This window comes from Chlamydotis macqueenii, chromosome 3 (assembly GCF_036417535.1).
Source record: "Chlamydotis macqueenii isolate bChlMac1 chromosome 3, bChlMac1.mat, whole genome shotgun sequence".
NCBI lineage: Eukaryota > Metazoa > Chordata > Aves > Otidiformes > Otididae > Chlamydotis > Chlamydotis macqueenii.
In genome coordinates, this window is record NC_141558.1 from 91,063,451 (window position 1) to 91,086,036 (window position 22,586).

Here is a 22,586-nt window from a genome sequence, read left to right on the forward strand (position 1 = left end):
GAACTTTTAGGATGGTACAAGAATTTGATAGAGAAGGTTTGTTTCTGCGAAGAGAAACTGTAATGCTTTTGGAAATGACTTTGTCATCACTCCTTCATGAAAGAAACATTCACTTGTATTCTGTAGAAGCATAAGAACTTGTGCATGATTAACGTTTTGGTTGCCTTAACATAGGAGGCCATAACTAAAGAGGAAGAGGATCCCAAATCCATAGAGTCTGCGGGAAAACAAAAATCGAAGAGAGGCAGAACTGCCAAATCAAAAATGAAGAAAGGAAGCAAGTATGAAATTCTTTTTGAGCACTTATTTGCATTCCTTTAGGTGGCTAGCAGCTGAATCATGACCACAATAATTTCCTCTTTCTCACTTGGCTGTGCAGTTCTGCTCTGACTTCACAGGCCTGTCCAGCTTGCTGGTCTAATAGGCACCTTTTCTTCCCCACTTAATGGTTTAGTTCTCCAGTGGAAACAGAAGAGGGTGGGGACAGAAGAGGGCAAGCGGATGCTACTGTTTGCAGGGATGGCATGCTTTTCTAATTGTTTTACACCACCTTATGAAACCACGCTCTTCTGGTCTTCAGGTCCCCGTAGAAGGCAGGAGGGGATCAGACAACGAGTAAAGAGAAATTCTTGTTTCTGGACAGGTTTTCTGGTTCCTTCTGGAACACTGTTTCTTTGGGGACGTTTGCCTCTTAAAAGCTGGGGTGAGGGACTCTAGAAGCTCATATGAATAGTGACTGGGAATGCTTGGGACAGTCTGGTAAGGAATGAAAGCAAAAGGAAGGTTATTTATGTACCTTTTCTGCCTTGGTCCTGTCTCCAAAGAAGCCCATAAATGATCCTTTGGCACTGATTTTGTAATTCCATGGGGTTCTTTTTCTTCAACTGAATAACTGCTGGCTGTTTAAAAAAAAAAAAAAAAGAGTTTAATGCTTCTCTTTCTTTTCAGAACCACAAGAAAAGAAGGTTCTTGGTCACCTCCAGCAGTGGAAATAAAATTCATCTCTCCTTTTGGAAGTCCAGTGGATGGAACAAAAAGCAAACAGAAAGAAACTGCAGAGGCAGCAGAGAAGGCTCTACGAAAGAACAAAAAAAGACTGTCTAATTTTCCAAAGCCAGTTGTGCGCCGGAAGATGCTGTAACTGTTTTATAAGTTTATAATGTACGCCGGTGTTTGTAAAGTCATCAGCATTGTGCGGATTAGCAAAAAAAAAAAAAAATAAATCTAATTTGGAAGAGATAATTTATATAAATTATTGTAAAATTTCATAAACAAACGGTCTTCAATAAGTAACTCCATATGGAGTGTGATTTCCTCAGTCAATGCAGTTTTCTATTTTATATTAAGCCTTCATACATTTATATAATATGTAAATACAGCTTATTTTAGGAATGTTAAATAAAAATGTATACTTCACGATATGCTTACTGTCTGATAGCTTCTTGAGGGAATAGTGGGTTGAATGGCCTGGAGCGCTCAGCAACTTTAATGTTGGTTTGCAAGATTATTTTGAGCCCTCACAAGTGAGGCCAAAAGCTTTCTAGTCTTTTTAAAGTTTGCTTAGAACTCCTGTAACAAGTAAAGATTTAGAACACAGTAGTTTAAATTTTGGAAATTCTGTTTGATCTCCTGGCACAAATAATTGGGCTCCCAGTACAAACTGGTAACTTCTTACATTCACGGTTATCTTACACTGTATTGAAGTCAGAACATAAGCAATGGTATTTTAAGCTGTGCAATATTTTTTTTTTTTGGTATTTGTTTTAAACGTTGGGAAAGCTGCTCTTCAGTTCATAAAACTAGATCGCACGTTGGATGATTCACTGTTTTTACAATGTGTTGTCAGCCAAAAATTAACTGTAGAGAGGGTGTGATGCTTACAAGAGCATATCAAATTGAAGGGGATGTTACCCACATACTTTGAAATTGGGGAGACAATTATTTTTGTAAGTTTACTAGGAATGCCACTGTAGTTGAAATAATTGCCTGTAAACGTATTTTGCAGTATTTGAAGCCTGCATATCGCAGCACTGCAAACCTGAGAGTAAAGCCAACATAGTAATCTGAAAAAGGTACAAAAATGTACAGAAATCTTAGTTACAAAGCACATTTTTGAGTAATTATTTCATGAATAGTCGTGGTTCATGGAGTAAATGTTCCTATAAAGCTTCAGTTTGTAAAAATCAATTCAAGAACCTATTCTTCTATTCTTTTAAAAGCAGGTATGGAAGTATTCTTTTGATGTGCAGTCGTTTAGACAATGGATTATTTTTATGTATGTTAATTTATATGTGGATGCGACTTTGAAGACTGCAGAATGGTGAAACCTACATTAAACTTTCCACTTAGTAAAAACTACTCCAGGTACTCTAAGAAATAATTTGTTTGTTCTGTTTCTGGAGTTTTTTCTGGGGCTGTGATTTTTCTGCCTCAGAACCGGTCATTCTGGGGAATGGATGTGGCATGCACATGGATATTGTTCTCTTTGGAATATTGATGGCTGAATGAAAGCTTAAATAAAAAAAGCCAAACGTTGAGAGGGGAAGGTGGCAGCACGAGTGAGACCTTTTCAGTCAGATCAGTAATTATTTGTTCTTGACTATTTTGTACTTGAACTGCAGTATAAATACCATGAAAGAGGAGGAAGGTCTAGCAATGCTTCTGTTGCTTACAGTATGGCTTTTGGTATGGAAATCAATTAGAACAAATGAAAACATGATATTAGCTGATTTAATTAATAATTTATAGTGATTTTTAGCTTCTGTATTTTTTAACCAGCTCAGCTGCATTTCCCTCATTTGGCAGGGCTTTGGAGAAAAAAAGAAAGCAATAGCAATAACAAGAAAACTGGCACGGGGTTTAGTAACTTCCTAAAGGTTTATAATAGTCCAGTGATTTTTTTTAGTTTAAAGGAGTTTTAATCCAATTCTATGTTAAAATGTTTTCCTCCATTTTGTGTTTCAATTAACTTAGGTTCAGTGCATAGTTCTTTGGTGCTGGGCAGTTACCCAGGGAGCAGTTGACGAAGAACGGGCGTGTAAGCGTAATGCGTAACAAGGGACGGGATTTGAGAAAGTTGAAGGACATAGAAGGAAGCGGAAGCAAGACCAGGCACTGGCGGTGTTGTTGTTGGAGCCTGAGAAAAGGAAGGGAAGCTAGCTAACAGCATCAAGATGGCAACTCAAGGATGAGTTTATAATGAAGTGGAGAAAATAGATTGTACTTGTAGTCGCGCTGCAAGTATGTAAAGGCTAGAGTGGGAAAGATCATTTCCAGAAGGGTGAGAGAGAGCCGGTGCACGGTCAGTGCTTCTTAAGGGTGAGGAGGAATTGGGAAGGAGACTGCCTTTTAAAAGACTGAAAGGGCTTGGGGGCGGAGTGGCTGAGCAGACTAGGAGTCTTAACAGAGAATTGGAGGTGTTTGCGCACATATCTGAGGGGAAGATAATATTCATGGTGCCAGAGAAGGGCACGAGGGGCCCGTGACAGCAGGAGAAGGTGATGCATCGGTGTGGATGCGTGCAGAAAGCTTTAGGGGCGTAGAGCGGCAATTCTGTAGTGATCAAGATGAGAGTTTCCTAGGAGCTACTTGGTACAGTTCATCACGAAACGCAGCAATTCTGAAGTTTCTCTAGAGGAAATTTAATTCCTTGAGGGGTGTGTGTTTTTATCCCCCTAAAGAAAAGCTGGAATTTCTCAAGAGTGTTTTGCTGCATCTGCTTTGTTGTAATGTCAGAGAAAGTTCCACTGGAAGACTGACTGCCTTGAGATAACAGACTGTCACCTTTCAAAAAGAATGAAAAGAGGTGTAATGGCAGATTTTACTTACAGGAAACACAGAGATTGAGGGCTGTTGTTAGAAGGTAATTTGTAAAATAAATAAAAGTTGCAGTAGCAGTGGTTCCCTGAGTTACCTCAGAGAGTTAACACCAATGTTCCTAAGACTTTCTTCTTTGAATGTTTAGAAATTAAGGCTAAAGAAAGTATTGATTCCAGGTTACAACATGAAGGAGAGTCAAAGCAAATCCACCTTTTGATAGCCACTTAGTGCTTAAAGCGTTAACTGATTCCTATTGACTTAATTCGTTTGCCTTAATACTTGTACATGCCCAGTGTGCTACTAAGGCCACAGGTAACGCCGTTCAAGGAAAACTCCTCGGGTCTGAGTGTCCTTCCCTTTTCTGACACCATTAAAAAGCTGGTTTTCAGAATACGTTCCAGTCTTGCGCTTCTGCAACCACTGCTGCACGGCGGTGCTTGTGTATGCGTTTTCTTGCTCATCTATGAGGAGGATGCACTTGGTTGTTTACTAGAGAGAGGTTTTTTCTGATCTTGGTGACGGAGTGCTGGAGAACGCCCGGCAAGGTTATAACTGCTCTGCTGGCGTATGGTGAGACCAGCTCAGGGAAGAGGTAGATCCGATGATCGGATAGGGTGCAAACAGAAGTCTGGTGTGTGTTGTGTGCAAAGAGCTCTTCAAAGCCCCGTGGAATTGGGAAAAGAACAAGCAGGAGCAGGTGAGACTAGCACGAAGTGTCACTTCCTTCCAGGATCTTTCCAGGTGCAACTTTAGAAGACCGAGTGGTGTTCAAATTAACAAAAATAGAACCTGTGACTCTGCGGAGCTGCTTATGGTACAAGCCATAGTGGATCCTCTAAATCAGTGTGGAACCAAGAGCTGATGTGATGCAGCTAGATTTACAGATGAACCCTGAAATGATAACTTGTCGCAGGTGTAATTAATTGATCTCTAACATGAGAACCAAACATTAGGTTTTAGTAAACGCTTTGTAACAACTGGTCAAACCCTGATCTTCCTTTACCTACCATAAAGTGAGCTGATCTTTAGTCTCCGCTGCGCTTCCTCATGCCACTCTTGCGCAGGGCGTTGAGAAAGGCTTTCCAGCACCTCAGCAAAAACACAAATGCTTTCTTCTGTACACCTTTATAGCGTATGGAAGTACCTTTGTAGTGCCGTACCTGTTCTGTACAGTAGGAGCGATGTTTTTAGCCTTGCAGGACAGCTTGTGTAGCTGCTGGACCACTCCATCAGCATCCTTCTCCACTTGTAGTGCAGTGGATCCTCGCGCTGCTGCAAAGAAGAAAGCTTCACTCTCGTGCAGTAGTGCCTTCTGTCGACAAAAATGCCACCCTGCTTACTGAAGGCTGCTTGTGATTTACTCCTGTATTACTCCCCTTAAGAAAGAGCCCTTTGTTTTCCCTCACCGGCCTCCCCAGCGAGACTGATGCAGGGATGCCATTTGTCCCAGGCTACGCAGCCTCTCACTCCCTCTCCCCGCTCTCTGAGGGAATGAGGGAGAGAGAATGCACCAAAAAAGCTTGAGGTTTGAGATAAGCGCAGGGAGAGGTCATTGGCATTACCGTTCGGGGCAAAACAGACTCAACTTGGGGAAAACTATTTCAACTTAATAAAACAGAAGTGGGATAATGAGAGAACAACTTCTGCTCTCCTCCTGGGCTTAATTTCATTTCAACTTATCTTTACCTTCTAGGCAGCCTGTTTCTTCTTGTTCGGTACTGTCCATCTCATTCCGCTGGTTTCTTTATCCTCCCTTTAAACACTTCCAGCAGCGTAAAATCTTTCTTGAGCTGAGGTAGGAAGAGCTGAACGCTTCTAGATGAAGATGTGTAGGTATTTTTACAGCAGTGTCACTACGTTTAGCCTCGCGTGCAGATTGACTGATGAGTTAGTGAAGAAAGAGGCTATGGCTGTTGCTTTGCTGGTTGCCCGTTTGCACGGCAGTGATTTCAGTCACTGTATGCGGGGTAACACTTGGAAGTTGTATGGCTCTTTGAAGAGCAGTGTAGAAGTTGCTGGAGTGACTGGGATGGGAGGTAACATTGCAGACAACAAGGTGCCATGTTCTGGTTTCTGCTGGAAATTACTTTGAAAAACAACATCTTATGTTGGCATGAGGAAAAAAAAAAAGCCAACAGAGTCATAAAAAGCATGTGTTTTCCTCATCAAGGTTTTTTGTACCTTTGGAAAAAGAGCAGCACAGAGGCTAAACTTTGTCCTCTCTGCTGGTACAAACTCAGTTTGTTATTTAAAGTAATACTTTTGACAAGTGCACTCTTCTGTTTTGACGAGGTAACTGGTTTTAAACTCAATGTTTTTATTTCTTGTCGTAGAAAGCTAAAGTTTTGGCGACATCTGCTTCTGGTTTTCCTGGGTTTACTCCTCAGTCCGGTCTCAGAGCCAGCCTTCCCACCGCACCCCTAGCAACTCCCTTGGCATCTCCAGGAGGAGGATCAGTTACTCCTCCTCTGCGCGCAGAGGAACCTGGAGTATCTTTCAGGAAAGAGAGCTCCAATGAAAAAATGGACTGTCGAGGTAAGCTGGGCTGTGGTTAGTGATTTCTACAGCTAAAGGCTTTTTGGAGTGTGATTTGATTTAGATGTTGTAAAGGTTGCCAAAACTCCTCCTGTTGAGAACTGGAATTGCAAATCAGAGCAGCAGGCTTGAGTCTGGTCAAAAAAGCTTGCGCTAGACCTTCTGTAACATCACGTGCCTGCAGGAACATAGTGGTCATAACTACCGGTGACCTTGGCGGTTTTTCCTCGAGTGGTGTTAGGAGCTGCAGTAGGGAGTACATGGTATGTTTCTAATGTTGCATTCAGTGGTGATCGGAAAGGAAAAGCAGCATTTTGCTGTCTGCAGTTGGATCACCAGTTTGCCTGTGATTTGCCTGATACTAAAGATGGTGAATGCAATCAAGAAGCTGGCCAGATTGACATTGATCCTAAGAGAAAAACAGCAATCAGTCCCAGCAAAAGGGCAAGAAAATGGAAAAGTATATTTTTCCATTCACTAAAATGGTTGTCAAGGATGAAGAGGTGCAGCCAAGTTGCCAACTCCTCCTACATCTGCCAACTAAAAGAAGGCAGAAAAAGAAAGAGGAGTTTGTCAGAAGTTGCAGAAAGGTGTGACCTTGATCTGTGGTTTTTGCTGTCTGAGAACGAGCGGTGGATGCGGGCAACGTGGGAGTCCCTGATGGTGACTTGACTGCTAAATCCTTCAACACGCACCTTCACTCACTTGTGTGCTGGAGAGCATCCTTGAATCGGCAGGAGAGCGCCCTCAAAAATCTGGGCCTGTAGTGTGTGTTGCAAATGTTTTTGCAGTTCAGGTTGTCTGGCTGCTGTTGGCAAAAGCCCGTTTTGGAATTAGGTATTCAAAAGGCATCTGGAGATGATCCTGGCTCTAGCTGACAGCCTGCTCTAGGTGACCCTGCTTGGGGTCTCCAGGGGGGTTGGGCCAGACGACCTGCAGAGATTCTGGACCGCCTTTCTCTTCATTGTGATTCTGTGATTCCAGAACCCGTGCTGGGAGGGCCCAGCACTCTGGTGGCATACCTGCGCAGTGGCATTCCGGCGTGGTGTGCTGGAAACGTCTTGCTGGCTGCTGCCTCCCGCTCTTAGGGAGGCTGCGTGCGTGTTTTGTACTGAGACACTTGGCGCCTACGTCTGTCTGTCCAGGTGCGGCAAGCCACGTGAAAAAGAGCGTCATTCCAGGAGGGACTTTAGGAACTTTTGCTAGCTTAGCCACGTTAGACTGCAGCTCTTGAATGAAAGTCTAGTCGATTTAGAGAATAACCATAGGAGGTAGCTGGGTAAACTGGCGCTAGTGTCAAATTCTGATCTGTGCTGGTTTAGTTTTATTTTTTTCCATTTCAAGGGAAACCAAACCTATGGTCTGCATCAGATACAGGATCTTAGCTGCTGGGGCCTGTTGGGATAGAGAGCTGAAATTCTTTTTTCTTCTCACCTTCTGCTGTAGATCTGTGCTTCTCTGACAGCTTGTGGAGCTTCCGTGCAAACTCTGCACGACAATCTGTAGGCTGCACTTGAGTGAAATAAGGCTGATAGTGGAGTTTGGACACAGATCGCCTCTGTTATGCTAGTGGCCCTTTAGACTAAAAGTTAGGTTTTGGATTAAGCGTAGGGGTTTTGCCTAAACCGTCAGGGGGAGGCTTTCTGCCGAAGTGGGAAAGAAATGACCCGGTGGTACTCACTAAAGCACCTGCTAACTCACTCGCTAAATCCTCTTTCTGCAGGAGTGACGTACGGCAAAGTGCCAGTTCGCTGAACCGGACTGCTAAGGCGCAGAAAGGGTCTTTTCCATCTCCGCTGTTCCAATGCTTGTGAGTTGCTTCCTGTTTTTCTGGGGAAAATGTCATTGACTCAGTCCTTAATAACAACTCCAAAAGATCTATATTTGTCGTCTCTAAAGATGTAAATAAGCAAGCGGATGCTGTTTTTCTCAAAGGAACATAGGTTTTCTTCCATTTCTTCTTCTCCTCTGGCTTCTTCCCGCTCTCTGTCCTGTTTCCTTAGGAAACGTGATCTGAATAGCATCACACCGTGTTGTCCATGCTCTGATGACCAAGCAACGCTTCCCTGAAATCCCTTTAGCTTCCACATCTGTCAGAATGAAAGAATGACGCCTGTCAGGTGCAGCCTTTCTCAGGGAGACAGCGAGTCTCTGTGTTGGAAAGGGAGTTGCCAGTTGATGGACTGTGTCTTGGGTGGTGTCTTTTCTAAATGTAAAGGGCATTTTAGGTCTCCTTGCAAACAGAGTGTGTGGTTTCACACATGTATGAGCTAGCATGACGGCGTACTGCCGTAAGATGGAGACGGACGAATTCCCTCTCCTTCTTCCCAGTGTGTTGGCCTGCCTCCTTCCTTGTGCCGTCTTTTATGCTTGCTACTTCTCTCTGCAAGCCAGTTCAACTTTCTCACCTGGTGGAAAACCATCTACTTTTTGGGTTAATTTCTCATCTGCTTAGGGAGTGAGCTTGGCTCTGAAAGTGTTCAGGTCAGTGCAGGGTAAGCCAGAGGAATACAGGAGTAGGACAAAGGAGCAGCCGGCGAGACGGGAGGCGTCGGCAAGGCCTCTCTTTTGGTGGCAGTGAAGTCCACGTGTTTTGTGATGTCCTATCTTCAGCTGCGGCTGACCATATGTTCAGCTTTTTCTTCAGTAAGCCCATAACATGGTTGGCCTTTGAAAGTGATTTTCATGTACTACTGTCAGTCAAACCTGGCATCCTAGAACTCTGCCTCGGCTGTACGTGATTCTGCTTGAACATGTAATTTCTCATTATAAGTATATATTTTTTTTGCTGGGGCTTTATATCCCAAAATCCATCATCACTCTGTGACTAGTGGCATGTTCCTTTCTTTGGAAATAGGTGACGATGTTTGGAAGTCGTACGTACCTCGGGTGAAGAAGAATGGTAGTTTTGGCAACTTGTCCACAGACCAGTTTGGTATGGGATAGAGCTGGGAGGTTGCATTCTGGTTTGCTCCTGAACACGGAGGAAGCCTGTGGTGTTTTCCCGTAATCTGGTTTCTAACAGCCAGAAAGAGGAATGAAATTGTAGTCATTGTTTTCAAAGAGAGCAGAAATGCAGTGAGTGTGGGCTGTATCTCTTAGAGGAGAGGCTTCATGCCTTTACCCTATCTCTAGCTAGCTCTGTTCCGACCGGTTTGATTTCCCAGTAATCCTTGGTTTAACCTAGCAGAATGATGCAAGTAAAGCATCCTCATAGCCAGACCACTGTATAAATGGTTCATAGTTTCTTATGGATTTTACTGTCCTAGTTCCACATTGCCAGGCCAGATGTCTAGACAACAGATGTTTAAAACGCCTGTGGGCTTACTAGAGGAAACCTGGGCGTGCCTGACGCTCTAGCATGACAGCGGGAACATCCATCTCCAGTAGAGTGCTTGTGATGCGAAATACAGTAGATTCCAGTGCCCAGGCTTTAGAGCATAACCTTTCTCCACAGAAGTACAATTCATATAACCTGTGTTTATTTGGAAACATTTCCCTTCCGTAGCTTGGTGCTGCTCCCAGAGTGTAGTCTTCAAACCTAGCTGTAACCTCCTGTGCTGTAAGGAGCTGACTTTGTGATGTCTGAAGGAGTAGGCAGTTAGAAGCAAACATTTACTGGTGATGGTTCAGCTCTTGAAAGGGTGTAGGATTCTCATTGTATTTTGTCTGCTGTGTTTAGGAGGAGCAGTTAGAAGCGATATTGTCAGCTGCTGTCCAGACAGGGTCATTAGCACATCTGACTGGATGCATTCAACACTGGACATGTGAAGGTAATGCTTCTTCCATTGTTTTTCTGTTCTTTATTTTGTAGTTTGAAATGGCTGATACATTCCTTGTTTGTTTTCTTTTTTTAAAGCGCGGCCAAGTTCTGCTGCTAATTTACGGTTTGTTCTTGAGTGGACATGGAACAAGGTGATCAACACAAAAGATGAATTTGACCAGATCTGTGAGTACTAGTGTAGTCATTGTGCAACCAGAAAATCATGCTTCCTGGTTGAGCTTATTGGGTGCTCTGCGGGTACATGAACTCGCACGCGGTTCATTAAGTGTCCTGTGAAACTCTGAAATTGCTCTGCAGGCTAATGATCTCCTATTTATTCTTGAGCAGGTGTTCCGCTGTTTGATGGCTTGTGCAACTTCCTTGGCCCTCAGACATTGCAGTCTCTTCAGCACTGCCAGTTGCTTTTTGGCAACCTCGGCAAAGTCCTAAACCATTTTCCAAGGGAAGCACTGGAGCTTACTGGAAAAGGTTTGTGACAGTATGGCTAAATCTTGGGTATGTTTTCTTAGGACCTGGAAAATTGCTTGGGTTGTAATTGTGGAAACACGAGCTGCTGTTGTTTTGGATGACTGGAAGAGAGTCAGATTTAGGTGGGAGAAGGGGCTTAAATCTGAGAGGTTGGCACTAGCACTGAATGCGCAGTGAGGGCAGGGAAATGGTTTGTTGTGGGGTCCGTGCAAGTGGGTAGGGGAGGCCACATTCAGCAGGAAGCCCTGTAAGTGACTGGGTTGGAATGACCGCAGCTGAATGTGGTAATGCTGAAAACTGTTCTTTTCAGTTCTTAGCTAGCTATTTATAACTGCAGGCAAATATTGTATTGCAAATTGCTTAAAAATATCAAGGAAGCATAGGTGAGCCACTTGTAAGTTACTTGAGTTTCTGTAGCTTTTTAGACGATGGATTTGTCTTGGGATATTGCGGAAAATAAAAAGGCTATCCCCTGGCTATAGTAAAAATCTCTGCTACGTGAGCCACAAAGGTCTTATTCATGAGTGTATTTAATAGTTCAGGCTTTGTTTTCTTTTATTGTAACCTTTAGTGAATCTGGTTCTTTGCAGGGGTTGCTTTTTGTTGTGGTGGTGATGGTGGGTTTTTTCTTCACGTAAGAAAGTGATAGTGGAAAAGGCAAAGATTTCTGCCCTGACATTTTGGTCCTTTCTATTAAGTCTGATGAAGAAATGAAAGGAAGTGCGTAACACACATGATCTTATGCTTTTTTTTTCAGGTTTTGCCGACTTGACCAATAAGCAGGTGGTAACGAGCCTCATGTCTTTGTACGCCCTAGTGGTCATCTGGTTCTGTCAATCCGGTCTCCTTCCAGAGGGTTTAGGTAAGCATAAACTCTGAGACGTTTGTAAGAGGGAGGCTCTCCAGTAAGTGATTGCTCTGGACACGTGCTTAGCCGTGCCTTGGTAGATGTTTCATCAAGAACAAGTCGTGTTGTTTCACGGGTGGCATATGCTGAAGGTCTCTTGGTGAAATGGAGATTGTCCTGGTTTTTCAATTACCTAGTGTAGAATAATGCAAGCAGTTCCTTTCCTGGATGTTTCTTAGCAATAGCCATAAGTTTTTGCCTTCAAGGACCTGGTTGTGTCCACAGCTTGAAGCACTTGGGATTTTAAACACAATACTATTAAACAACAAATCCTGGAATGCTTCTTTTTAGAGTAAACGCATGATGCGCGTGTTTTGAACTTTTTACTGGTTGCTTGAGGAAGAAACACCCCTTGGAAATAGTTCTTTATTTGGATGGATTATCAGTTCTATGGCCAGCCTTAATTGTTACGTGACATGTTTAAAAACCCATTCCCTTCTTTTAAAGCTGGAGGCTTGCCTCTGCTTCTTGATGCTTAGCTTGTATGATCTTTGTCTTTTTAGTGAAAACATTTCTTTTAAAAAAGCAATATGACTTGTGTAACTTGCTTTTACTTTGTTGCCTGTAGATGATGCTACGCATTTCTCTAGACCTTTCTACAACTATGCTCTGCTTCAGAGCTACTACGCTGGTCATCGACAGAAACTTGAGCGTTTGTCGAGGTAAGACTTAGAGGAAAACTCCAGAACAGTTTGAGTGCCAGTTCAGAAGTGGAAGTGAAGGGCTTTTGTGTCAACAGCTGTATTTGCTATGCTCAAGGCGTTGGCCGGCAATGCTCTTGGCTTCAGTCATGCCTGTGTTCTGTTGAACGCAGAGGTGGCTTTCCTGTGTTAAGATGTTTGTATGTACATCTGCTTAGTGACATTGGCTGGTATCGTCATTCTTCTGTAGCGTACTTAATTCATTGGCTAATCAGCATAATTTGTTCCTGCTGCAAAAGATCACGTGATTCGGTTAGGATCAGTGGTCTCCAGTTCAGCAAAGCAGGGGACTCACAGAAGAGTTCTTTTGGACAAAGAAGAAAGTGGGTTTCCAAAAAAAAAAAAATTGCCTCTTCTATTGACTAGTTCTAGATGGTAATACTTGTATTGGCCTAAATTCCATCCTGACAAGTACATCTGTGTAGTTCAACTAGCATGCAGGTGATACGCCTTGGATTAGGTGATCACAGGTTTTTCTTCAGCAATGGTACTGAAAGCTAAAGAAAGACCTAAAGGAGATAAAAACCTCAGCCATCCGTAGTTGTAATGGCACGTGTATAGAAACATAAATGCTGCTTAAGATGATCCTAAACTTGACCTGTGTGCTCAGCTGCCTGGAAGTATCTTTTTTTCCGGGAACCAAAGTGAGATGCTGAGAACAAAACCTGCAATGTCCGTTATGTTGTCTCACAGCTGTGTACGGGAACGCTCCAATTGGAAACGTTAGATTTGTGATAAAGAATAGACGTGGTGTTTTGATACTGTTAACCTTTCCTCTGTTACATGAGAGGAGAGCGGTTATTTTTGGCACTTAAAAAACTTTGTCTGCACTTTGTGTTTTGAACTCCTTTCATTATGTAATAGGAACCAAAGAACACTTTTGATTGCCTGTGAAATGTCTTCCATGTGCATTTCAAGTCCTAACTGTGCCTTTGTATGTTTGTTACTTTCTTTGACTTGTGGGAGCTTTTTTTTGTTGTTGTTTTGACTGGAGGAAATGTGTTCCACAGAGAGGCTGGAATTAGTGTGTTACTCTGTCCGTATCCTTGCAACCTTCTGTTGCAGAGGAAAATGGGATTCTGACTGCCTGATGATTGATGGAATGGTGTCCCAGCTGGGAGACCAAGTGGAGAAGCTGTGGCGGAGAGATGAAGGAGGAACTGGGAAATATCCGCCTGCTAGTTTACACGTGAGTGCTATGTTCCCTGAAAACAAAGACAACCAAATGCTCCCAAGCCGCACCCAGAAGCCAACAATTGATGAAGGACAGGAGATGTAAAAAACTTTTCCTTTTGCATTTCAGGCACTGCTGGATCTCTATTTGCTCGAAAGCGTTGAAGAAAGCGACAAGCATGCGATTGTATCCTTCCTGGCTGTTTTTATTGCAGCTTCAGTATAGGCACATAAGTGCTCTTAAATGTTTGTCACCTACGTAGTCAATACCATCTTGGAATGTGTGCTTCAAACACAATGCAAGGGAAAACCTGGAGTTTGGAATTAAGTTGTAGATAGAAGCGTTGTTTTCTTTCTTTGTCCTGTGGCGTGGTTATGATCTTTTAAAGTGTTTTGTTGCCAAGTCCTTTCTGATACGGGGAAACAGGTGTGCTAAGCAGTGTTAAAGCTAAAAGCTTCCCGTACCTTTTCTCAAAATTTAACCCAGGTTTAAATTTTTTTAAAGCAGCCATACCTGTAGCGAATGGCTGCTTGCTGGAGTGGTGCGCTACCACGTGGTGCTTCAGAGCAGAAGGATTTCTAACAGGGGTATACCAGTGCCTGATTCTTGCCAAAATCATCCGTTTTCCAGCACAGCGAACAGCGCTGGCGTTTCTTCTGCTAAAAAGTGCAGGCACACAGAATAATAAGGAGGGAAAAGAGAAAAGTCATTGGGCAGAAACTTAACTCTGAAGCTGCTGAAATAGACAGGATTGCTTGTGCTGTTTGCTGCCTAAGCCGAGAGGGGAGCGTAGAGAGCGAGGGGTGTGAAAATGGTTGTAGCCCAGAGCTGTCTTCTTAGAACGTGTCCCTAGAAGCCGATGTCAGAAAGGGAAAGCGACACTACCATTGACTGATGTACCAACACTGGTTTAAATGCAGTTGTAATCCTTCTGAGCTAAGATGGCTTGTAAGGAGACCATAGTTTACATTGGTGTATGTGCTGAGGAAAGGAGAGAAAAAAGCAGGTATAGAACTGGCTGGCTTTAATACTGAAGCACTGGATGTTGAAATGTTCTGAATGTCCAGGCGGTAGCTCCAGTGACTAAAGAGGGAGCCAGAGTTTAAAAGGGAGGTATTGACAGATCTGCAGGCCAGCTTTTTGCATGCCTTAGAGAAAGCAAAGAGTATTTCCTTTTGGCTCTTTCTTCAGAATGCATTTTTGTGGTTAGGACCTGACCATCTTCAGGTTAGAAGAGCTTAAAGTGGCAAGACTAATACCAGAGTATTTTCTGCTTCCTGCCAGTTTTATATTCTTGGTTCATGCTGTTTTTCTAAATGGAATGGGATTACTTTTTGGCCTAACAAGTTTATTAGCCTTAATTACTTGATATCAGACCCTGTATTTGCTGCTAGACATCATACATTCCTTTCCAAAACCAGCAACTTCAATCGACTTCTTCCCAGCTGCCTTTGGTATCCCTCGGGGTCTTGTTAAGCTGATTCAAGGTTTCTGGCTTCTAGATCACAATGATTACCAAGTAAGTATGTTGCAGGGTAGTTAGACATGCGTTACAGTACAAAGCGATCATCTCGTGTCTTAACTACCTTGACAGGAAAGGGATTAAAACAAAGAAGAAATCAGCTCTAATCAGCTGCTCGATACTTGAATTTTCAGAAATCAGTTTTCAAAACCAGTGGTTTGGGTACTTAAACCTCTGATCATAGCAGCAAGATTTGAGACAGGAGACAGCCAAACTGGCTTTTCAACCTAATACATGTTCTTGCTGATGCTGCAGGTTGTTCTTTGCCTGTCACAATGTTAATAGAATCTGTTTGTCTGGGAGAACAACTTCTTGTTTAGTGATGGGTTTAAGAGAAGTGATGTTTGTATGCAGAGACTTGATTCACCTCGAGAAGTGTGAATTGCTGCTTTTAAAACACTCGTTTTGTTGTGTCTGGCTAACTGAAGTTTTTTTTCTGCAAAGATTTCAGAATCTTTATTGACACGTCCTGTATTTCATTGGTTGTTATTGTGCATTTCATTAGTTAGTCATCTAAGTTTATTTAGCACACATTCAGCCTTACTTAAGCAACTTTTGGCTGTTTTTGTAGCATGCATGTCTGTAGAGATGGTAACAAAGCTGGTCTCTAACGTTTACAGAATGCGCTGGCCCTGCTCTGTCATCCGGCTACACTCAGACCTGTGTCATGGCAACACACGAGAATTGTTCAGTCCCTCATGTGCCGAGGAGAGCATAAGCAAGCCCTCAGCTACATGCAGATGATGAGGCCATCGATGTCAAGCAGTAGCGAAGTGCGGCTTTTCCTCAGTGTGTTGTTGTCCAATAGGTAAAGAAATCTGTCCCACCATTTTGGCCTCCAAGGGTCAGGAAAGGTGGAGAGCAAATGCTACAAATCACGGTGCCCTAAGTTGCCTTTATCCTTGGAATACGATAATTTTGGGGCATCTTGTTGGTTATCGTGCAGATATTCCTTTACACCTCCAACAAATTAATTACAGGTGCGTGGTGGAGGCTTGGAGTCTGCTGCGGCAACATACCACTCAGTTGAACAGAGGCGAGCTGTTACAACACGTGTTTGAAACCTGTCAGGAGATGGGGCTGATGGGAGCCTTACTGAAGCTGCCTTTCACCAACGCTGAGCAGGTATGTGTGGACAAGAAAAGAAAGCTTAATTGTCTCTTTGAGAAGAGAAGAGGCAGAATCGTAAGAGAGTTTTGAAACGTGTGATTTCTCGTAGGAGTGTTTGGAGAAGTTTTTACAGACCAGTGCTGGTGGTCAGAATCAAGAACTTCTCTTAGTCCACCATCTGCAGCGTGCCAACTATATCCCAGCACTGCACCTGAATCAGTCAATGAACGTTAATCTTCTGGTAAGCGGACAAGTTCTGTCAAGTGTGCCAGTTTCTGTTAGGTGTCGCTAAGTGGTTTTCATAGCACTCAGTCAAAATCCTGCTTTGTGTTTGATACCATTCTTTGAAAAACTAGGAGTAAGTTTGTACACGTAAAGTTACAGCTGAACCTCAAAGTTGAACAAAATATTTCACTCCTCCAAAGCTACTCTGTGCCTTTCTCCATTAAATGTGACAGACCGTTGTTGACTCTACGTAAACGAGTTGGTTTGCATCTGAGGAGTAAACGTCTATCGTTTCTATCGGCCAGTCTTACCATTCAGTTATTCAGATGCGTCTGTTGTGTGGGGTCTAGATCATTGAAAGTTGTTTGTGCCATTCCTTTGTGTGGAATGAAGGGTATGTTGTATGTCATCTCTTGTATCTTGCACGCAACCATTTTTTCTAGCTGAGAGCAGCCTGGATGCCAGTCCCCACGTCAAGTTTGCATGTGGGTTGTTTTTGTTTTCTTTCCTCAAGTTACAGTGGGAGCTCTACAATTCCACAACTTCCATTCTGCCACTTTTAGGACAGAAATTCTGAGCTAACTTCTGTTTCTCAAAATAGCCAGATGAAATTTTGGGTTATGTGAACTTCTGTTATGCATCTACGATGTATTTGCAGTTTTCCGGAGCCATAGCTTTCCAGGGAATCGGACTCCAAAGCTGGTTTTGGAAGTGTTAGGTCCTGCATGTGAACACTTTCCTCCAGCAGGAAGGTGTGTGTAAGCAACCTTTTTTTCCTGGTTTTAGTATTCCCGTGGTTCTGTCCAGCAGAATTTGCAATTGTCCTGTGTATTGGGTCGTGTCGGACATTGGTGTTTCAGGAGAAACACGGGAACGCCTGCTGTTTCGTAAGCCGTTTGAAAACTGCAGGTGATAACAAGTGTATCAGAACAAGGCTCCGCCGAGTGCCAGAACTGTTTGAACTTCCAGTTGTCGGTTCTGGTGTTCCTTCCACTTTGCTCAAAAGAGCGGGTGAAACTGGGGTGTGCTGCTGGTTCCAACTTGCGCTGGATGTGTTTTACTCTCTCAGTAGAGGAAATTTATTCACTCCTTAGAAAGAGCAGAGCTAGTTCTGTGCAATGAGTCTCTTGTACTTGGTTAACTTTTTGCTTTACGTTTCTCCTTCATCAGCATGATCGTGATCCTGGCCTGAGAGAGAGAGTGGGTGTCAGAAATTCCCTATTAGACCAATATGGCAAGGTCCTTCCTAGAGTTTACAGGAAGCTGGCTGCAGAGAGAGCCAAGCCTTACCATTTGTCTTCACCGGCCTTCAGAGAAGGTAATTTTTAGGGGAAGAAGTCCAGTGGACAACCAGCCATCACTTTGATTCCACAAGGCTGATCTTTATTCCCTCTTGTTTTACAGTTGCAAGACCAAAGCCATTGTCAACAGCAACAAAACAAGCTAATGCAGGAAACGTGGATCCAACAGGAACTTTCATCAGTAACGTGTTGTCCAAAATTGCAGAAGTACGCGCAGGGAATGAGCAGAAAACCAGTTTCTCCCAAGATGGCAGGTAAGCAGCCTTTTAACCAAGTTTAGTCTTGAGCTCCGTGTTTGGAGAGAGCGCGAGAAATACGTGTGAATGATGTTAGTGTTTAGGAGGGAAGGTGCACCTGAGTAAAGCTTTGTTTGGCAGTTTTGCATGTACAATTGATGACCTTTAAGAACCAATCCATCCTAAGCAATATTTGGAGCGAGAGTTTTTCTGCTGTGATAACCTTATCTATGCAACTACAGATATTTGCGTGATGGTCCACGTGTTTACAGAACTGAAGGTACCTGAAACAAAACTGTGGTTACCATCAAGCTGTTGGTGTACAGATTTGGATAGACGTGCAAGTGTGATCAGAGAGTAATGTTTCACCACTTCCTGCCCAGTTTCTGCTTAGTTTCTGCCTTTTCTACTTGAAAAGAGGCAGCATTCTAAAGAGCGGAAAAGAGGCTAGTAGTTGCCTGGTGATTTTCCTGCAGGTGGTAGGGTCAAATCACCTGGACTTCTGGTAGGTTTGGACTTCAGGGGGATGAAGGTCAGTTACATTTTCCTCTTAATTCTCCTCCTAGAATTACAGAACCGCCAGGCATAACACGTCCGCTCCCCGATGCAGAGTTGCATGATGCATTTACTGGGAGACCAGTTACAAAACTATCAAGAGAACGTTCCAGGTACAGTAGATCTACAGAATGAATCCTTCACAAAGGTGTTGCTTCTCGTATACATGTATGTCTACGTACGCATGTGTGTGTATACCTCCTGTGTTTTCAAAGTGTTCTGTTTGCATTCAGTTTTGTATCTGTTAAAGAAAAGGTCAGCAAGTAGGTGGAGAAGCTGAAGTGGTCCATGCAGGGAAATGTAGATGAATTTTCTTCTGCTGCGAGAATTCCATTGCTTGTGCAACTTAAAAGTGGCTTACTGTTACCTTAGAGGCAGTGATTTAGGAAATCAAGGATGAAATGTGGAGAAATAATAAAAAAAAAGAAAAGAAAATATTTTTGTTAAGGATCCTGTCAGATGTCTTGTTCACAGCATGACTTTTTTCATTGAGTTATTTCTATGTTTGATTCCCTTAACAGATTGCTGGATTCGGTGGTTCGTCCTGTTCCTTCATATTCTGCAGCGCAGTCACCGTGCAGAGCTTCTACTTCATTCATGGCAGCCAGCCCATTGCGATCAAATCTGCATGCTTCCATCTCTCAAAGGAATTTTTTGGGAGCGTCAGAGCTGAAGTTACTAGAGACTCCTCTTGTGGTCAAGGTTTGTATTTTAAAAAGCCAGTAACAAAACCAACCAAACCAAAAGCCCGTCAGCTCCCTTTGAAAGGAAGCCACCAAAGGATTTAACATGAGCACTGTTGGATTCCAGTTGTGCAATATGTCCGGTATGCATGCGGTTACTGTATACGCAGTCCTTTTGGAAGCGGTACGTTGGGAACCGTCTTGAGGAGGGAAAGTTCAGTTCTAATTCAGCTGCAGTATGCTCTGTACCATTTGACTTGCATACCTGCGAGCGGGAATGTATATGCTTCAGTGTGTTAGTCCAGTTAGGCAAGTGACTGCTAAGTGATGTCAGTTAAGTGATGTCACTCTGTGTCCAGTTCAGTGATGGCTTTTTGCATTAATTTTTGTTATTAATTGTTAAGCTGTATTATCATTCACTGCCCTCAAACACTTACCACGCAATGAAATAACATTTGAACTATCTTGGTGCTGATCTTTTTGCCTTTTCCTACCTGAACAAAGTAGTTGTGACCCCTCTGAATGACAGCCCGTTTCTTCTTCCTTGGTACTGTCCATCTCATTCCGCTGCTTTCTTTATCCTCCTTTTAAACACTTCCAGCAGCGTAAAATCTTTCTTGAGCTGAGGTAGGAAGAGCTGAACGCTTCTAGATGAAGATGTGTAGGTATTTTTACAGCAGTGTCACTACGTTTAGCCTCGCGTGCAGATTGACTGTTGAGTTAGTGAAGAAAGAGGCTATGGCTGTTGCTTTGCTGGTTGCCCGTTTGCACGGCAGTGATTTCAGTCACTGTATGCGGGGTAACACTGGAAGTTGTATGGCTCTTCGAAGAGCAGTGTAAGAAGTTGCTGGAGTGACTGGGATGGGAGGTAACATTGCAGACAACAAGCTGCCATATTCTGGTTTCTGCTGGAAATTACTTTGAAAAACAACATCTTATATTGGCATGAGAAAAAAAAAAGCCAACAGAGTCATAAAAAGCATGTGTTTTCCTCATCAAGGTTTTTTGTACCTTTGGAAAAAGAGCAGCACAGAGGCTAAACTTTGTCCTCTCTGCTGGTACAGACTCAGTTTGTTATTTAAAGTAATACTTTTGACAAGTGCACTCTTCTGTTTTGACGATGTAACTGGTTTTAAACTCAATGTTTTTATTTCTTGTCGTAGAAAGCTAAAGTTTTGGCGACATCTGCTTCTGGTTTTCCTGGGTTTACTCCTCAGTCGGGTCTCAGAGCCAGCCTTCCCACCGCACCCCGAGCAACTCCCTCGGCATCTCCAGGAGGAGGATCAGTTACTCCTCCTCTACGTGTGGAGGAACCTGGAGTATCTTTCAGGGAAGAGAGCTCCAATGCAAAATGGACTGTCGAGGTAAGCTGGGCTGTGGTTAGTGATTTCTACAGCTAAAGGCTTTTTGGAGTGTGATTTGATTTAGATGTTGTAAAGGTTGCCAAAACTCCTCCTATTGAGAACTGGAATTGCAAATCAGAGCAGCAGGCTTGAGTCTGGTCAAAAAAGCTTGCGCTAGACCTTCTGTAACATCACGTGCCTGCAGGAACATAGTGGTCATAACTACCGGTGACCTTGGCGGTTTTTCCTCAAGCGGTGTTAGGAGCTGCAGTAGGGAGTACATGGTATGTTTCTAATGTTGCATTCAGTGGTGATCGGAAAGGAAAAGCAGCGTTTTGGTGTCCGCAGTTTGAGCTAGCTCAGTTTCAGGTTAGTCTGTTTGGTACCTAATAAGGTGTTACCTGACATTTTTTAACTTTAGGTTCTTGAAGAGAGTGCGGTTAAGCCACAAACATCAGAAGCAGCACCTGAAGCATCACCATGCAGGGAACTACACCCATCAGGCAGTCTTCAAGACAGCTGTGATACTCTAGAGGAACAGTTAGCCTGTGATTTGCCTGATGGTGAATGCAGTCCAGAATCTGTCCGGATTGACGCTAATCCGAAGAGAACAGCAGCAGTCGGTCCCAGCAAAAGTGCAAGAAAAGGGAAAAGCATTCATTTACTATTTACTGAAACGGTTGTCAAGGATGAAGAGGTGCAGCCGAGTGACCAACTCCTCCTACGTGTGCCAGCTAAAAGAGGCGAAAGAAGAAAGAGGAGTTCATCAGAAGTTTCAGAAGTTTCAGAAAATTCTGACCTTGATCTGCCTAAATCATTACTTCCTCCCACAGAATGTAAGCTTCCTGTTGCTCCTAGAAGAAGTGCTCGGAAGGCGGCACAACATCTCTTGGCAGGCACAGAATCCATCTCTAGAAGCCCATGGGGACAGGGCAAAATATTAAGAGCTTTAATGGACTATATTACAAGGACATGCCCAGTATGCAAGCCTTACTTGAGGCCGCAGAAGCCAATCCATACTCAAGATAATGAGTCTCTTTGAGACGCTTGGAGATAAATGTGCTGTGCCTCCTTCTGAACTAAAGCTGCTGCTAAAATAAAATGCGTTTTCCAAAGGACTGTGCTATGCAGATGACCAATATGAGAGACAGAGGGAAAAACGCAAGATCCTGTTACTGGCGTGTCCGTCCGTTCAGGTCACTCACTCCCTGGCTGTGTGTCGCCCGGCGTGGTTCAAGAGCAGGCTTATCCCCCAGCAGCCACTGGTGTGGTGCGCATTGCTGTTGAGGTTGGTTTAAATCCAGCCTAAAGCATGAATGATGAGTGAATGACTGGTCGCTGGCGTTTTGATACTACAGTCATAGTCCTAAAAGAGAATGAGAGAGAGAAGGATGCAGGAAGTAGGTGTGCGATTCCTGTGAACTCCGACAGCACGAGCACAGATGACCCTAGGAATCCAGGGCACAGGAAAACCGTTTGTTTTGGTCTGGCCTGTTGATCTCGCAGTGGCTTCCTAAAGGATGAGAACGGTATGGTGGTCTCAGCAGGATGCAACGGGTAAGGAGGCCAGGGAAGATTTTATTCAAGGAAGCAGTTCAGTTAAAGCCGTTTTAGCTCCTGCACAGTTGTAGACTGGTCAGTTTGCTTATCTCCCGTTAGCAGCATTCATGTAAGCGTAATGCAAATGACTGGCCTTTATCCGTTGACTGGTTTGAAGCATTGTCTAGATTTTAGCTACATTTGTGTTATGCTTTACAGTAAACACATGGCCTGCATGTTTTGAACTTTTTACTTGTTGCTTGAGGCAGAAACAGACCTTGGAAATAGTTCTTTATTTGGATGGATTGTCAGTTCTATTGCCAGCCTTAATTGTCTTAGAAGTGCTCACGTGACATGTTTAAAAACCCATTCCCTTTGAGAATTGGTGTTTTTATTATCGTGAACTTCAGCTTACGCTACATGATCCGAATTCTGCATCAACAGTGAACTCGAAATGGTACCTGAGACAAGCAGGAATTGAGTCTTGTGTCCCACATGTCTTTTAGCAAAGGGAGGAGGAGGAGGATTACATGTGTGTAATTCAACTAGCGTGCAGGTGACATGCCTGGCATTAGGTGATGATAGGTTTTTCTTTAGAAATTGCACTGAAACGTGTCGTAGTTCAGCCGCGATCAGGACCAGACTACGCAGTCTGTCTCTCGCTCCCCCCACCCTCCGAGAGAA

At 43.4% G+C, this 22,586-nt stretch overlaps 2 protein-coding genes across 6 annotated transcripts in view; both read left to right on the plus strand.

Annotated features, from left to right (window-relative positions):
* Positions 1-22,586, plus strand: part of LOC104478270 (protein ELYS) — an 85,345-nt gene that overhangs the window by 45,337 nt on the left and 17,422 nt on the right. For 4 of the 5 annotated variants that reach the window (XM_086745455.1, XM_086745454.1, XM_086745456.1 and 1 more), the window contains 2 exons: positions 175-281; positions 949-1,421. The exons of the other annotated variant lie outside the window; for it this stretch is intronic. In XM_086745455.1, the coding sequence (XP_086601581.1) occupies positions 175-281; positions 949-1,141 (300 nt within the window). In that variant the 3' untranslated portion in view covers positions 1,142-1,421. Of the gene's footprint in view, positions 1-174; positions 282-948; positions 1,422-22,586 lie in introns of those variants that run through there. 5 annotated transcript variants of the gene reach the window in all.
* On the plus strand, positions 5,726-21,405 carry LOC147601350 (protein ELYS-like). Its single transcript, XM_086743354.1, has 19 exons — positions 5,726-5,875; positions 6,153-6,354; positions 6,642-6,814; positions 10,037-10,127; positions 10,214-10,303; positions 10,466-10,606; positions 11,364-11,468; positions 12,082-12,175; positions 13,280-13,403; positions 13,518-13,574; positions 14,764-14,907; positions 15,531-15,718; positions 15,891-16,035; positions 16,130-16,261; positions 17,416-17,563; positions 17,650-17,800; positions 18,859-19,039; positions 20,184-20,384; positions 20,785-21,405. Exons 1-19 carry the CDS (start codon positions 5,726-5,728, stop codon positions 21,403-21,405), a joined length of 3,138 nt encoding a protein of 1,045 aa, XP_086599480.1.